The sequence below is a fragment of the Mya arenaria genome, chromosome 5 (genome assembly GCF_026914265.1).
Source record: "Mya arenaria isolate MELC-2E11 chromosome 5, ASM2691426v1".
Lineage (NCBI taxonomy): Eukaryota > Metazoa > Mollusca > Bivalvia > Myida > Myidae > Mya > Mya arenaria.
In genome coordinates, this window is record NC_069126.1 from 12,210,706 (window position 1) to 12,229,012 (window position 18,307).

The 18,307-nt window shown below is 35.1% G+C and overlaps 2 protein-coding genes and 1 long non-coding RNA gene across 3 annotated transcripts in view; 2 read left to right on the plus strand and 1 right to left on the minus strand.

Moving 5' to 3' along the window:
• The window catches only part of LOC128235441 (uncharacterized), a 75,075-nt gene extending 65,687 nt beyond the window's left edge, over window positions 1-9,388 (minus strand). The window contains exons 1-6 of the mRNA XM_052950263.1: window positions 9,197-9,388; window positions 3,121-3,211; window positions 2,928-2,961; window positions 2,648-2,780; window positions 1,528-1,588; window positions 659-771 (exon numbers count right to left, since the gene is read on the minus strand). Of these exons, the coding sequence (XP_052806223.1) occupies window positions 659-771; window positions 1,528-1,588; window positions 2,648-2,780; window positions 2,928-2,961; window positions 3,121-3,211; window positions 9,197-9,349 (585 nt within the window). The 5' untranslated portion in view covers window positions 9,350-9,388. The remainder of the gene's footprint in view (window positions 1-658; window positions 772-1,527; window positions 1,589-2,647; window positions 2,781-2,927; window positions 2,962-3,120; window positions 3,212-9,196) is intronic.
• Window positions 9,389-9,485: 97 nt separating this feature from the next.
• On the plus strand, window positions 9,486-12,527 carry LOC128235442 (uncharacterized). The gene is made up of 5 exons (XM_052950264.1): window positions 9,486-9,617; window positions 11,399-11,515; window positions 11,632-11,693; window positions 11,852-12,025; window positions 12,376-12,527. The coding sequence occupies exons 1-5, from the start codon at window positions 9,583-9,585 to the stop codon at window positions 12,525-12,527; spliced, it is 540 nt and encodes a 179-aa protein (XP_052806224.1). The 5' UTR covers window positions 9,486-9,582.
• Window positions 12,528-15,683: 3,156 nt separating this feature from the next.
• LOC128233581 (uncharacterized) lies at window positions 15,684-17,559 on the plus strand. The gene is made up of 3 exons (XR_008260728.1): window positions 15,684-15,818; window positions 16,754-16,999; window positions 17,430-17,559. It is a non-coding gene; the product is annotated as an uncharacterized LOC128233581 (long non-coding RNA).
• The last annotated feature ends 748 nt before the right edge of the window (window positions 17,560-18,307 follow it).

Sequence of the window (18,307 nt, forward strand, 5' to 3'; positions counted from 1 at the left end):
ATAATTATGCAAATAAAGCAAAAAGCCTGAAATAAAGTATTGTTAGATACAACTTGAGTGTGTAATGGTTACAGAGTATCCTTCGTAGTGCTGAAATTTAACGATAATGACTGCAAAAACATTCGATAGCAAAGAATAGTTTTTGTTTTGAAAAAATAAAGAATTATTAATTATGGAGTTGAGCCAAGACCTCATCTTTGCTGTAATTGCGAATGTCACACAATGGGGGCCTTTGTTATAAAACCTGGGCCTTAGTGTAAATAGGTGGCATGTAAGAAGCAATTACATTTAAATAGTCGAAGTAATTGTGTGATTGATTGATGATAATATCGGAATGTACGCATGCTCTTTCAAACTCAAATTACAGGTTATATGTATCCTGATTAAGTCCGGGCCGAACGTTAAAATATTTTTCAACTATAGAAATATTGTCAATTACCCATTGCAATTCAAAAACAAAATAATAGAATGAACCTGATAACTACCTATTAGTATGGCTTTAAAGTATACCCCTTGTACTGTGGTTTTGTGTCTTGTTGACATTTCTTGTTCTTTGAAAAATTTAAAACGTTCACTTTTAAATTTGACTAATGGGCTTCACACTTAAGTTTGAAAGTTTAACAACGCAACCCGATTTTGAGACATTCATTACACTTGCCTTTTGATACGACGAAGATCCTCCTTTCACGGAATGTGTGTAGTTCACGCGAGTTTTGTGGAAAGCATATCCCTCATCAGTCTTGTTAACATAATAATTTGAATTATGTCGGCCTACAAAATTAGTAATCATAATTAATCATTACATTTGTTTACCATATATTTATCTTTTCCTCCAGTACCGGCTATATAAGCTGATTGCGTGTTTAATAAAAAGGAGTGGTGTAAATCCGACTTACCGGTTCACTTAAAAGTTCATTTTAGGAATGAATTGCGGGGTTGATGTCATTATCGTTGTATAAACGCAATTTGGTTGATTAAAGTCTTTGGAGTCCGAAGGACTCAACGCTTACTTTGACCAGCCCAATTGCGTTCATATCCCCGATAATGCCATTAAACCCGCAATTCATTCCTAATATATACACCAATAGTTCATTATTTCATTCAAGAATTGTGAAAAAAATATACTTCATTTAATTTAAGAAAACCTTTCACTAATCCTTCCTACCCATTCTGTAAATAGAACGACCCGACTGTAACCGGAAACATTTTTTTAAATGTCGTCACAATAACGCGGGAAAATATCAACCACTTTAAATCACTTTTAAACGTAAAATTGAAACACTTTTGGCAACAATACATTTAAAATATACTAAATTTACACTTTCTAAAATGTTGATATATATTTTATGGGCCCTGCTCACACAATACAAACAATAACAAGATCAATAGTTTTCATTTACATTCAATTTGGTATGCTATAAATTGCGACCCGAACATATCCGAAGATGTTAACGCAATTGCCGAAAGGGCTGTTCATTAAAGGAATGGAAGTTAAGGTGTAAATATTAGGTATCCACACTGCATTACCTTCTTTCCCGTTCTCCATCGTTTGATACTTCCATCCATTTTCATGCGCTTCATGTTCAACCTAATGAAACAATGAAAAAGTAGTTTGCATTTATTAATACTATTTAAGGTTTTCCATATATGCTTTCGAGATCGTGAAATCAACTAAACAAAACTATCTGAAGGACCTTAACATTAAAAGTGATAAAAAGTGTGCGAAACTGTTATTTCATTAGAAACTGGTCAACTGCACTTTCCTCAATTCAGCTTTTAGCTCCGCTAAAGTAATAACTGAACAACACACTTAAGTTTATGTATTTAAGATGGATAGAGGGGACAACTGTAATAATCTTTGTATCACTCTTAAATAAGTATTTGTTTAACTGTAAGGCATGATCATTTGACTAAAACGCATATGATATGTACATATAGAAAACATATTGGCGATGTTTTGGCGCTTTTTAAACTGGGGACTATTATGACCACGTGGCAATCAATAAAAGTAGTAATATACGTGGTGGTAGTACACTACTACCACCGGTAGTAGTAATCGTAGTAATAGAAGTATACTTTAACGTAGTAAAGCGTAAGTGGCACGTGTTCATTTGCGGTGAACCCAGCACTTGTGTATAAAGCTGGTTTAAAACCTTATCGGAAATGTTTACGTAAAGTTATATTAATGCAAATGCTTTCTCCCTGTAAAGGCCTTGAGACCATCGATTTTTATCATGGCTATCGATAAAGAAAATACATAGTCGACTGGGGGTTTTGTAGTTTCAATTGTATTTTTATGACTAGTTTGAAATTAAATGTAATGAAGTATAGTGTATTTAAACAGGTAGAAGTGTGGTATATGGTAATATAATGAAGCGTTTTTGAGTAAAGTGACGTTTAGAGAAATATGATATTGGTATTCGACTGTAGTGTACTTGAACACATACAAGATAATCCGGATATTACAGTGCTGTAGAAATGATCAGAAAGGTTATTTTAGAGTCAATCCGATGAGTTTAGCTTTAATGGATGGATAAATGAGAAGATTTGCATTGTTAAATTAGTGTAAACTATTTTCAATAGAAATACCTTTGTAATAGTTGTATACAAGTAATTGTCTTGCAATCAGTAAATTTTATAAAACTACCTCGCTCATGTGGTGAAGTTTGCAGCTCAGCATATCAACAAAGCCCTTTTTGATGGCGAGAACGTTACTGTCTTCTTCGAATTCATAGTATATCTGATTTATTTCCCCACGTGGCGTCAACAAAAAGGAAAACCTGGATACAGAAATGTCGTTACGCCGTAAAACATAATGCGTACTGGACACAACTATGTCATTAAGCCATTAATACAATACAGAGCACGCTAACATGTTCAACTGCGCATCCATCAATAACAAAAAAACATTAAAAATGAGTGCTTACCATTTAGAAAATTCCTCATTTTGACTACCACATTCTAAAACAAAAACCATATTGAATCATTTCATTATACCTTCACAACAAAGTGTCCATACAATCGACAGTGTGAATTAAAATAAATATTCATCATAGCACATTGGATTTATACTGACACTCAATTTTGAAACGTCAATGAAAAGCTGTTATTATTTCTCACCATTTGTCTTCACTGAACAAATAATGAACGACTCGACATGCAGCCTTATCTCCTGTTCATTTTCATTGCTATGGATGTTTTGGAACCCAATCTGAAATGAAAAAATACATTTTCTTTACTCAAGACACTTGATATTAAACACCACTGAGTTTCATAATGCATATAAAAGACCGGCCAGTCAGCACCCAAGGATATATCTGGTCCGAGACACGTTTCCTTACCTTGATGTTTCATAAACACTAAAATTTATTTCTGCACTCTAGTTAATGTTTGTGTTTGGAGTGCTTAATGTCGCAAGGTTGTATACAACAGTTCTACCATTGTAGCAGACATTGACATTTATATAGACCTGTCGGATTGTTCGTTAGAGATTTAACGCCCGCTGTCCCAGATTTCAACAATAAAATGTTTAAAATTGCAAACAAAGATGCCAATATAAATAGTATATTTTTATACTAAGGCGTTACTATAAATGCTTTGGTTTATACATTTATATTTATCTTTTCCTTACTTCCGCTATAAATGTACACATACGATATAGTTTTAACATCTTAAACTTAATGATACACCCAAATGGAAGGTGCAAATACAAGCTTAAGTGATTATGTTTTTAAGGGGGAATACAAAATATATACAAAATTACACCAAAATAGTCGTTGAGGTTGAAACGACGATCAGAGGTTCATTACAAGTATTATATCACTTTGATCACTTCTCATTGAGAATTGATATAAGTATTACAATCATTTAAACAGCAGTAATGCTTTGCATTCCCCTTTACTGACCCATAATAGTTTGACTGCCGCTTTCAACAATAAGTGGTGACTACTGATAAATTTCTTATTTGGTCTGGCCAGTATTAAGCTACAGGGGACTATATTTTTCAGTAAAGAGTTACCGGTCGTTCACCGGTTGGTCATTGTTGACTACAAACGGTAAGCATAGGTTAATTTACCCTAGCGGACCTTTACCTAATATATTTGAAATAAATACAAAAGTGTCGGTGTAATTCGCTGACATGAATGCTGCCGGGCAAACACAAATCTAACTGGACAACTCTTTTAAGACACTAAATACCCTATAAAGACACTTTGGGCCGGCGTAATTCGTTTCCTACGGAGGCATTCATATATTATCGGCATTTAAGTTATAACTAGAAGTGCCGCAATGCGACGAAACCAGGTTTTTGTTATGGCAATCAAATAGTATAGCCTATTAATTTGTTGTATGAGCAAGTTCAATCTGCAGCTTCATATAAGCTATATTCACACTAAGATTCATCACTATCCATCAATTCTAACTAAGTTGTTGGGCAGAAAAAACATTTTTCTATTTTTAGAAACAGTGACCTTGACCCCACCTCCAAAGCTAGCTCTTCACATAAGCTACCTTCGCTCTAAGTTTCATCAATATCTATCAATGCTAACTAAAGTTATTGGGCAGAAACCATTTTTCTATTTTTAGCAACAGTGACCTTGACCCCACCCCCCTCAAAAGAAATTCCAAGCTTGTTCTTCGCATAAGCTACTAGTACCTACACACAAAATTTTGTCAATATCTATCAATCCTAACTAAAGTTATTGGGCAGAAACCATTTTTCTATTTTTAGTAACAGTGACCTTGACCTTAGCTCCACCCCGCTCAAAAGCAATCCCAAGCTAGCTCTGTACACAAGCTACCTACACACCAAGTTTTATCAATATCTATCAATGCCAACTAAAGTTATTGGGCGGACACCATTTTTAAATTTTTAGTAACAGTGATCTTGACCTTAGCCCCACCCCCCTCAAAAGCAATCCCAAGCTAGCTCTTTACATAAGCTATCTACACACCAAGTTTAATCAATATCTATCAATGCTATCAAAAGTTATATGGCAAAAAACATTTTTCTATTTCAAGTTACAGTGACATTGACCGTAGCCCCTCCCCACTCAAAAGCAATCCCAAGCTAGCTCTTCACATGCTACCTTCACACCAAGTTTCATAAATATCTGTCAATCCTAACTAAAGTTATTGGGCGGAAACCATTTTTATATTTTTTTATATTTTTAGTAACAGTGACCTTGACCTTAGCCCCTCCCCACTCAAAAGCAATTCCAAGCTAGCTCTTCACATAAGCTACCTACACACTAAGTTTCATCAATATCTATCAATGATAACTTATGTTATTGGGCAGAAACCATTTTTTAATTTTTAGTAACAGGCGACCTTGACCTTAGCCCCCCCCCCTCAAAAGCAATCCCTAGCTAGCTCTGTACATAAGCTACCTACACACCAAGTTTCATCAATATCGGTCAATGCTAACTAAAGTTATTGGGCAGAAACCAATTTTCTATTTTAAGTAACAGTGACCTTGACCATTTTTCTTTTTTAAGTAATAGTGACCTTGACCTTAGCCCCTCCCCACTCAAAAGCAATCCCAAGCTAGCTCTTTACATAAGCAACTTTCACACCAAGATTCATCAATATCGGTCAATTCTTACTAAAGTTATTGGGCAGAAACCATTTTTCTATTTTAAGTAACAGTGACATTGACCTTAGCCCCTCCCCCCTCAATAGCAATCCGAAGCTAGCTATTCAGATAAGCTTTCGTCAATATCTATCAATCCTAACTAAAGTTATTGGGCAGAAACCATTTTTCTATTTTTAGTAACAGGCGACCTTGACCTTAGCCCCACCCCCCTCAAACGCAATTCCAAACTAGCTCTTCATATAAGCTATCTACACACCAAGTTTCATCAATACATGTCAATGCTAACTAAAGTTATTGGGCAGAAACCATTTTTCTATTTTAAGTAACAGTGACCTTGACCATTTTTCTATTTTAAGTAATAGTGACCTTGACCATAGCCCCTCCCCACTCAAAAGCAATCCCAAGCTAGCTCTTCACATAAGCAACTTATACACCAAGTTTCGTCAATATCTATCAATGCTAACTAAAGTTATTGGGCGGAAACCATTTTTTCTATTTTTAGAAACAATGACCTTGACCTTAGCCCCACCCCCCTCAAAAGCGATCACAAGCTAGCTCTTGCCATAAGCTACCTACACACCAAGATTCATCAATATATATCAATGCTGACTAAAGTTATTGAACAGAAACCAATGTTTGACGCATGCCCGCCCGTCCGTCCGCCCGCCCGCCCGCCCAACAACAACCTCATTCTAATAACCCGGTTTTCGTTGAAAACCTGGTTAAAAATCTTACGCATAAGTGAACATTATGTTCATTTTTGTTTTTATCAACTCTTGTTTTGTTTACTTGTCTGACAGAAGCTTTTAAACAGTGACATAAGCTTTCTACTACGCAAGTACTAACATAAAGTAAACCTGTGTTACTACCGAATGTGTGTTTTACGTGCAATATCCAAAAAGCCAATTTATAAATAACTTTGCTGTCGAAGTACACCGATTCAAAAGAGTGAAATATCACGCTGTTACATGCCTTTTCGGATTTGAAAGGATCTACAACTTGAATACGCTTTTTTCAAAACATGTTATTGTTCTACATTTGCTATTGATTCCATAAAATATTGGTATTATTCTAAAGGGTTTGAGCTTCAATTGTTATATTTATTTAAAATAAAATATGTTAACCCCCTCCCAATCCCCTCCTACTAAAGAAAGAGAAGACTTTTTTGCTGTTAAAGATACAAAAAAGGATACATAGAATATTTCACATCCGATTGCAGTTGCAATATAAGACAACAATACTAACGACAGAAACGTCATGTATAATACACCATTATCTATTTAATTTATATCGACGAAATAAGGAAACCTATAGATATCAAATGATATGGGGTGCGTGGCAAACAACTTTACCACTAGACCACCACCAACATATAATTGTTAGATTACTCAGTCAAAGTCCGTTGCAGGAGGCTTTTTTGTGAAGTAAGCGGCCTAGCGGCATCGGGGTCTAGTTGCGTGAAGTTAGCGGCCTAGCGGCGTGAAGAAGGCGGCCTTGCGGCCTAGCGGCGTGAACTTGGCGGCCTAGCAGCCAACCGACTTATTTCTTTTCCTTATTTTAAAGGAATTGTTCATGCATTATCTTGGAAAACAATAGATAATCAATGTTTCTTATTCATACATTAACATAGAGGCCTTAAATTGTGTGCTATTTCAGAGCATTATATTTGCGTTTCTTCCAAAACAATGATAAGTTGACTGTTTTAATGCATAAATTATCAATCAGCAGCGGTGTTAAACATTCTTCTAAAAAACGATCAAACGCTTCAGAGGCCTAGCGGCTAGCGGCGTGAAGTTAGTGGCATGGCTGCCTAACGTCCTCGCGGCCTTAAATAGTATCCTGTTTCAAAGCATGTCTACATGCTTTTTTCAAAAACGTCGAACAAGCAGTCAGCTATTTCAAAGCATGTAAACATGCATGCTCTTCTAAAAAAATGATATATTTGCTGTTTTTAGGCACAAAATATCAATCTGAAGCGATTTTAAACCTTTTGTCAAAAACGTCGATCAAGTACTTCAGCGGCCTAGCGGCCTAGTGGTGTGAAGTTAGCGGCCTGGCGGCCTAGGGGCCTAAATGGCATCCTACTTCATAGCATGTTTACATGCCTTTTCTTTTTAAACAATGGTATACATACTAACTGTTTTATGTACAAATTATCACTCTAGAGCAATTATCAACATTTTAAAAAAAAAAGTCGATCAAGCACTTTCGAGGCTTAATGGCCTATCGGCGTGAAGTTTGCGGCCTAGCGGCGTAAAATTATATGCCATTTCAAAGCATGTATACATTCCATTTCTTCTAAAACAATGATATTTTAAATGTTTTATGCACGAATTATCTGAAGCGATTATCAACATTTTTTTTTTCAATACAGTCGATCAAGTACTTCAGCGGCCTAATGGTCTATCGACGTGAAGTTTGCGGCCTGGCGGCCTAAAATGGTATCCTATTTGAAAACATGTATATATGCCTCTTGAGCAACCAGTACAAAATTTGTTTTGATTTCTTATGTCCGTTTTAAACACGGGACATATTATAGTTTTGCCTGTGGCATAAATGCGGGCGGCATGCAGTATGTTGTCCGATCAATAACTTTAGAGCCCTTTGTCCAATCAGGTGAGCTATATTATGAGATATGAAATATTATGAGGCCGCTGAAGTTCTTTTTCGACTTTTTTGGAAAAATGTTGAAAATTGCTTCAGATTGATATTGTGTGCAAAAAACGGTATATATATTATTGTAAGAAGAAATGGCATGTATACATGCTTTGAAATAGAATGCCAATTTAGACCGCTAGGCCGCTAACTTCACGCCGCTAGGCCACTGAGCGGGTATAGTTCTTGTTCAATTTTTTTGGAAATATGTTGAAGATCGCTTCAGATTGATAATTAGTAAATAAACCAACAAACTTATCATTGTTATGGAATAAAACTCATATAAAAATAATCTGAAAAAGAACACAATGAAAGGCCGCTTTGTTAATGTATGAATAAAAACATTGATTTTCTATTGTTTTTTTAAGGAAATGCATGAACACGTTCTTTGAAATAAAGAAAACAATAGGCCGCCATGTTCCCTCTGCTATGCCGCCATGCCGCTAGGCCACTTACTTCACACCGCTAGGCCGCTAGGTCGCTAACTTCACGTACATGAAAAAGTCACATTGTCCACATGTCCTTCCAAATGTTTCTGTCTGTTCTGTTATTTCAACAGTGATTTGATGGCAGATGACCTTGGAGTTTTATGTTAAATAAAAGAAGATTTCAACATTATCCTAATTTTATCAGCTTTGCTGCCATTTTTTTCATTTAACCTGTCATTGGAATAGGTTTAGCGGATCGTTTAATTTTATTATTGAATTCAAACGACGTAGGAAGCACGTGGGGCAACTGACGACATACAACGTATGACCGCCTCACCTCACTATGATCAATTTATGCTATATAGGACGGTAAACATTTAAAAAGCATCAATATTTTTATAACACTTCGATATACAACGCGTTCCAATTTCAGACGCGTGTTTTAATTAAAAAATAGATTTTCTTAGATTTGAACAGAAATGACTTTGAAGTACAGCAATATATGTACAAAATGGATTACCTTGGCAGAGGTTTGAAACGTATCGACGTCGTGTAAAGTTGCAATGGCGTCAATATCGTACAAATACTCGAAGCCCGGCTCATATCGGATGAAAGATGTAAGGCCCTCCTTTCCGAACAGTAACGCTAGAAATATATATTTCATTTTAGTCATTTTTATGAAGGTTTATTTTATGTCCATGATTCCACATACAATGTATTCAATCAGACATCAAGTAATCTTTAAACATTTCTACGGTTAGGCGCTTCAGTATAGCTATGATTTGTATAGCAGTATCGATCTCTGTCTAGTCGAAACCGGCTTTAAATTGTGTAAATCTTATTTACTACATTTCTACCGCGATTTGAAGCGAATATGGACTGATTTATGATAAAAATTTGTGGAAAATGAGGGCTGTAATCTTGAATTTGTTCTTTGTAACGTAAGTACTGATTTGTTCATATTTTTATAGAAACGCATTGATAAATGTTGATCAATAATTATGTAGGAATAATGTTTACTGCAAAATAATTCAAGGTACAATAGAGGAACATTTAATACCAAACGATACTCATGTATGAACGTGGTACACAAAACATCCTCAATGCAGATGTAATATAATAACAAATATAGCATAATGACATCTTTTTGATTTGAAGACAGACCGCAAGTGTTATATTGAAAATTATTCATGGCAATTCGGATACCTCAGCAGACATTGACAGTTGTTTAGTATCTGTTGTCTTGCAGCCTTGTCTCTTGTTTCGCGTTTGTTCTGTTATCGTCTGTGAGCCTTTAAACACGTTTTTGTTAAATGTTTGTCTACTGGGCATGTCTGAATGGCGCTGATTGTTTTATAAATCGTGGTGTGTTTTAATAAAGGCATACACGCATTTGTAAAAGGGTATAATCAGGAATGGGCAGTTTCTACCTAACACATTTGCAAATGTTATGCAATACTTTTGAAATGTATCCTGTAAAATAATAAGTACATTTTAATTACTTTCTAACTGCAAAATTCGAAAAGCGTTATTTGAAGGTGTCGGCAATGCGAGAAATATTTAACTGTCAAAGATTTTGTCGACCGGTACGGAAGTATACGGATATTACCAATGTGTTTGCATGCATATTCATTGATAATTCATTCCCGTTTTTGTTATTTTCTGACTTCGTGATTCTTTTCCGTTACTATGGGACATGAACGGATTAGAAACGTTGCGTTATGTCGAATCATGGAAACATATAGATTTAAATATATGAGTATTCGTATTATCGTTGTTGTAAACTACGAAGAGGCATTCTGGTAAAATATAATTTGGACACACAAATACATTTTTAAAAGTCGATCAGCTTTATTAACGTTTTAAGTGACTTGTTCGTTTGAAATCCCAGCTGGGAAAGGTGTACTTATATTGTGCATTTCGTTAAGACGGTATTCAATCATAGGGATTTGTTAAGAGAAACATTTAAAGTGTTTCTGGCTGATTTCAATATAAGTCATGTTTTCGTCCTTTTCAGCACAGTTAATGATATGAAACCCTGTTTTGATAACAGTACATGATTGAGAAAATCACTTTCTCATACAAGACATCTTACAGATTGTTTGCAACGGGTATTTTTTTTTATAAAAGTAATTCCATTTAGCTATTAAGAATGATAGAAGGGTAAACTAATGAAACATTTGTTTCTTAAAAAAATATCTGCTTTCATTTCATTTTGATAAATAGGTATTGGTAGATGTTCAATGTTTATGTAATTTTCAATATCAGGTTGTGGTAATATTTATGATACTGATGTTTTTAAGTTGCAGAATACAAAAATATGCATGTTTCAATGCATACATTGACAATGAGCATTGTATATTTTGGACTTATAACTTATATAGATAATTTACACATATAAGGTTTTTCTAAAATCTTACTTGGTATATATGTATTCCACGGTAGAGCTGACATTTGCAAAAATTTTTATCTCGTGGTCACAATTTACGTACCACACACTCAAAAACTAAGTATATCGTGGCCATGAGTAACTACCTCGTCCCCACGAACTAGTTATCTCTAAATCGTTGCAACAACAACAAACAAAGTCGTGGCCACGACAAACTAACTCCTGGGAAAGAGTAAAACACATATGTCACCAAAAAGATACGTAGTATCCAATATTTTCATTAGAATTTAATTGAAAATGTTGTATGCTCATGTTTATTAAACATATTTACAGCGTTTTTCTCCTCGAAAGCGAATGTAATGAAGAAAGCCATTATTGCTACGTTACTGGATACAGATCAACAAAAACATGCACATCCGGCTGGCTCTGGTCGCGAAGATGCAACTACAAGTAGGTTTAAGATTTATAACACAAGAAAATGTTCCTGTCTCTTATTTGATTTCAGTTTCTCCTTTGACATTAGAATGCATTATCTTAACGTAATGTACCTTTTGTTATTTTTGTAGATCAGTATCCACAGCAAAACTGGAATGTTGTGATGATTATTATGGTGATGATTGTGACAAACGTAAGTTTCTATTCATATTTACTGTATTAGTGGATTCAGGTTTAGGGTGTATATAATAGTTAATGAAACAATGTATAATAACCCTAATATTGCCAAAGCCTGGATGCAATTACGTACAAAGACTGCATATATACATACAAGTACTGTTTACTTTACAGCTAAATGCGGCGATGGGGATATGAATATTACATGTGATGTTAACGATGAAGGCATGGTAATTTACAAAAATGGAACAGTTGTGACAGATAGCAAGGGCACATGCGTCGCACCTAATACATGTGAGAACTGTAACGAGGGATTTTACCCAAACTCGGAGGTCGGCAAATGCAAAGGTAGAATGCTTAGTTTACTTAAAGAGCTAAAGAGAGTTTGAAGATTGACCTTCGAATATAAAAATCGTATGATATAAAGTAAATTAGATGTTTACATGGCTTACCTATGAAATCTAATATGTCTGAAAGTAAAGATCTGATATTTCTTTTTTGAATTCTAACGAACAGTCATATCCTATAACTTCATGTATGTATTATGTAAAAGGACGGTAAAATAACATGATTATCGTATAGTAGCACGACTGACTCTACCATAAACTATTTTCTTGCATTACAACCTCCGAGTTCCTTAGGCATAACAATATGCTCACAAAACTTTAAGTTACATTTCCAAAAGTCAATTGTAACAGCTTGCCCAAAAATCGAGAAATGTAATGTACATCGATGTACAAATACGGAGGATGTCACATGCCAGTTCTGTCACCACGAGTTCAACAGCGAAAAATTGGGTTGGAATGAATACACTGGACTGCCTGACAGGAAGCAATGTGCCCGTAAGTAATTATTTCTTTATACGATGTGAGCAAATATCCGATTGATCATTTAAGTTAAGTTTAACTTTTCAGCTTGGTATCATAACAGTCATTTATTATATGATATTTAATAGTTTTACGTATGTCAGAAATGCGATCGGCGACGCAATCTATACATCATATTGCATAAAGTTTGGATTGTCCTTACTGGTATTCATTGTCTTGAAATAACACCCAATGGATACGCTTTTCATTTGTAACAGAACATATATTAGCGGGGAGGAAGTTGGGATCAATTTAGTAAAGTCACTTCCGAAAACACTGTCAGCTGTCACCTAACTTTTTGTGTTTATCTGATTTAATTATCTCTGTAGTTCACTGCAATATACAAAGATCAGAGTTTTCTAATTGCTGAACTTGACGACCTTTATGTACTGGCTTCTCTGAAACGTGACTAAACGACATACTGCCTCTGACTCTAGTTTCCCTTTCTGGAGAGATAGTCAACTTTATATTCATAGCTAATCCGTAGCATATGACAAAGCGTAGCTATGTTTCGTAGAACTGATCTTGAACAAGCCGATATTAACGTTGTTTAGTTAGAAATCCTAAATAAAAACCTCTTGATATACTTTAACGACTTCTGATGTTACTTCAACAGTGTTAAACACCATTCATTTGTCAATAAATCTAGCGTTTGATACTGGCAATAATTGTACCCTTGATACTGGTGACTTTTACCCTGATTTTTATAAGTCGACCAAACAACAGACGATATCTCAATGCAATTTCATCTTTCACAAACCTGGGGCCACTAATTTTACTGGATATTAACAGTCACTTAAATCCATTGTTTAGTATCTTAACCTGAACGGGTCCCTATATCTGAAATTGGAATATCCTTCATTGACCATTGACCATTGATTTGATATCATTGCCTTATTCAGCTGATTAAAAACACCAAAGGCGTAAACTCTTCTTTTAAACGAAACCGTAATTCCGCTTTGATTAGCACCAATGTCTACGCCTCAACTTTTACCGACCAACAAACAATAAACAAAATATCCCACCATTAAAACATAAATCAAATATACGAGGATACAATTCCAGATTCAGTCTGGATTCATTCTAAATGCCTGGACTGCCTGCTAATAAACAGCCGTCTATTATTCATATTTCTGCAGGTGTAACACTAGATTCGATTACCGGGCTGCTCTTGATTTTTGTATACGCTAACGATATTAAATCAACAATAATCCTTTTTGCTGACGATACTCCTAATGCATTGTTGTCATCGACTCCAAATCAGCTTCTCCATTTAGCACGAATAAACGAATGGGCCAAACTTTGGCTTTTACTTTCATCGCGACCAAATCTATATCACTAATAATGTCACGCAAAGATATAATTAAGATATATAACACACCACTGAGGGTCATATGACATTATAAGGACCGGCCAGTCAGTTTCCGAAAATGTATATGGACCGAGGCGTTAGCCGAGGTCCATTCACCTTCGGGGGCTGACTGACCGCTCCTTATAATGCCATATGGCCCGAGGTGGTGTGTTATATGTCTTTTATAATACCGAACATATTTCATTACCATTCAAACAATTTAAAGCGATTTAAATGTGTTTTATTGAACAAAGCTAATAATGTTAACTTGCGACAAGTTTTCGCCGTTGTTAAAATAGCAAGCCGCACTTACCAATAGTATGACGTCAGCGGTCCATATTACATTTTTGGCGAGTTCCGGACCGGCCAAAAATATAATATGGACCACTGACGGCATTAAACTGGATTTTCATCAAAATACAGTGATATACGGACCGATCGCGTTTATATAAACAAAGAAGAAACACATTTAGGTATAATATATTGTTACAAAATATCATCAACCTTTTTCATGAAAAACATCTTTATCCAGGAAGTCGAAAATCGTAAACACCTCGTAAACATATTATCTTCAACAGCAGCTTGGGATGAGTATATAAGCCTCTCTTGAAGGTGTTCAAAAAAGATGAGACAATGTGAGTTCGCACTTGGTTATTATATATAAAACCTTCGACAGGCCTTTTCCGGAAAATATGCTACATTCCAAGGGACAACATGGCTTAATTTGAAGATATTGAAATAATTGAGATCGAAAATGTTAGAATAATCGCCGATCGTATACCTACTACATCCATCTAGAGAAACGTTACTGGAACCTCTATAACTTGAAGATATAAACACAAGCTTTATTTACTGTTCAGAATGCATCATTAACTCGCTCCTTCTTATCTGGGTCCCAAGTTGTCTTCACCTGTTGCAGGAACACTTGCAAAATTCGTAATATTATGTGTAACTCGTAACAACTCCAGAACTCCTTCTAACCGTTTATCAAATAAGCACAGAACTCACTGTCAGAATCAACCGGAGAATTGCTCTCACCCTATGTTCCAAACATGCTATCATTAAAACAACCCGGTTATTCCAGATTGTTTTGGAACCAGACAAATTACCATTCAACATGCCCGACTTCGCATGCACTGAAAGCCTGACTCTTTCCAAAGATCATAATGAGAAGCCTGTTGCGCACCTGATTGATTTATCATGAACACTCTGGACTTTTTCATCCCTTGTTTGTTATACACAGCACTGAAAACATATTACCTGACAGTGTAAGTCCTGTTTTTCACGTCGAATTTCAACTCTCGCTATTCGGTGATAAACAGGCGCCATTAACAAACAACAAGACTATACGTAAACGCATGTTAAATTTAGACCGACAAGGAATATTGAGTGACAACAAACCTCCTTTTATTCTCACTCAAAACACTCTTGCTCTCGTGCACTTTAGATATCCGTCTTTCTTAAGCATTTTTTTAATATGTTGCACGTACCATTCAATTTAACAGAAGAAATGCCACAGTGTTTACTTGGGCCAAACATCTTTACCTTTATGAACAGCTTGGTATTGACAAAAAAAAACGATTCAATAAGAGCAGAAGAGAGACTCAAAACCCAAGTGTTTTGGTTACTTATCAATTCTCTTGAATTAATACTAATTTTGTTTAATTTTCTGTTTTTAAACTCCCCATTTATAAATATGTTCGTTATTAAACAGTTTATATGCTCATGATTAATGTATTACATTTTTAAATGGATACGTTTCATTGTCGAATTTTGATTTACATTGCAGAAACCTGCTCTTGGGTCTCAGGATTTAGATGTTATCCGGGTTCTTGCAGAGATAGTCATTATCGTTATTATGACTCTAGTGGCAGCACAAATTGCAAGTGTTCCAAAGGTTTTACGGGTACTGATTGCAAAACAGGTAATGGATTTACTATTTGTGTTTTTTTTAGTTTTAAGATCGGCCATTTAGTTCATACTAACCCTCCGTAAACATATACTTGTCGAAATTTCTAACGTAAAAACGAACAAGAACAATTACCGCTCAACCGTTAAGCTTCCATTTATAATAATTACTCAAGTGATACACCTTTTCAAAAATAAGGTATAAAATGTCATGGTCATTTGATGTTAATGACACTAGTGTTTCATGAGTACACGCTCCCTCGCGATTTGTCTATCAATAACACAAAACGTTGTTTTCCTATCTGGTTGTGAATACAAAAAAAAAAAAATCAGTAAATGAAATTACTTCTATCTATACAACAAGCTCAATTTGTAATCGAAAACTAACTACAACAAATTAAACCTAGTTTCAGCGTGTGAAGATCTTCATATGCTTAGAAGACGTATACTATTCTAAATAGGTATACGTATACTAAATCACTTACCATTGTGTATGTTAAGTTATTGGTATATTTGATTTTAAAGAAATTCTTATTGCATAACAAGCAACAAAATTCAAGTATTGTTCATGTTAAACCCCGACTTAATGAATACATTCATTATTTATCAAATGTGATAGCACATGTCAAGTAAAATGGAAAGTGGTCTATTCCTCGAGCAGCTTATAATTATGGCCAAAAAATAATATCTAAACACCTATAATTTAAAGTTCTAATTGTTTTGGTTATAGACATCAAAGCTGGTAGTAACCATTGTACTTAAGTACCTTATATGGATAAAGTGGCAGAAAAGGAATAGTGATAAAGCAATAGTCGAAGTAACTGATGTTAATCATTATAGAGCCTTGTTGTTTACTTAGTACTACACGAAACAAACTTACAAAATAGATACAACTTGCTTAGTAACGAAAGCTATCTTCACTATCGTCATTCTTTACTGTTACCATTACAGCCACAGATGAATACCCAATGGACCTTGTTGAAATGGAGTTTGAATTTCATGAATGTTCAAATAAACTTTGCCCTCATATCATTGTTTCCGGGTCGAAAAGTTGGTCAAACGCCAAGGAACGCGTATCTATTGCAATTAAAACGCTTGCAGAAGATTCCTTTGAGCTCCCCGATCCGCCTGCGTATATCTTCACAGACACCGAAATTGGATTGCATAGTATTGCTGTTTCGGTAACTGCAAAACGAGGTAATATGTTATTTATGCGTCTTCCTTTAAAGGGATGTAAATATTTGTTGCTTTCGTCAGGAAGCAATGGTATATACTAATATACATGTATTCATTATGTTGTAGGCGGGCCCAGTATTTACCTAACATGCGAATAGCACATATTAAACTGTTTGCTCCATTTTGAACGGCCTGTCAAAAGTGAGAATTATCCATCATAAACCAAACTTTTAATACGTTATCCTATTTGTCAGGACAAGCAACAACATTCACATCCAACACTTTGTTTAAAACCGCCCCTTTTGAATCAATTTCAAAATTGAGGAAACCAAGTTTAATCATTGAAATAATAAATAAACCTACCTTACATATAACGGAAATACGCTTTGTGTCAGTCGTAACTGTTTACATAGGCTCTAAATTCCTAAAACAAGTGCACTTTTCACCTCAGGTAGTTATTCAGTGAAATGGACAGATAATCAAGAATGCAGCTACGCAAAGGCTTGCAGATATGACAAAAATATCCGCATTTCAGCAGCTGGACTTTCTTTAATAGAAAATGGCTTTACCCACGGCGATAGGCAAGTGAAACTTTACATTTCAATACGTTTGATGTCTCCGTATAACAGTTGGGTTTTCCTCGAACTGCATCCTTATTTTTTGTACGTTATAATGTTTGATTAAAACCGTTAAAATATAAAAGGGAATACGGCTTGGTTTAGTTATGTTTTTTTCATTGCAGAGTTCTTTTAAATGTTCGTATACAAAATGGTGGATATGTATCCTACCAAAAAATAGACGAGAGGAACTTCAGCCCCAGCAAAGGAAGGTACACCATAAATGGTGTAGAGAAAAGCTATGACAAAGAACTAGAGATTGACATGATTGCTCCATGTCACTGCAAGGAAAACAATCCTACATGCTCTAGCCAGCCGCTAAGAACGTCTACCGACTTCGTAACTGGGGTATTAATCTGTAATAATTCAAACACAAATACACACATACTGGTGAAACCACTTAATTGGGCAAATCCTGGTTCAAGTTTAAATATTCAAACTGCATGATATTTTTTGACAATGTGTTATTTTTCATTTACTTTTTTGTCTACAGAATATCGGTGTCACGTTGTCACTTAATCTTCTACTAACAAGAGGTTTTCATAAAGTATAGTCAATTTAACAAGAACGCATATATTGTGTCATCGAACATTAAAAGTGGATAAGACTGGCGTATGCATTCATATTCTGTGCGTTAACACACTGTATTGCTTACAAAAAAGACCGCATCATGAAATGATCAAATATTTATCTTTGATTTCAGAACCAGTTA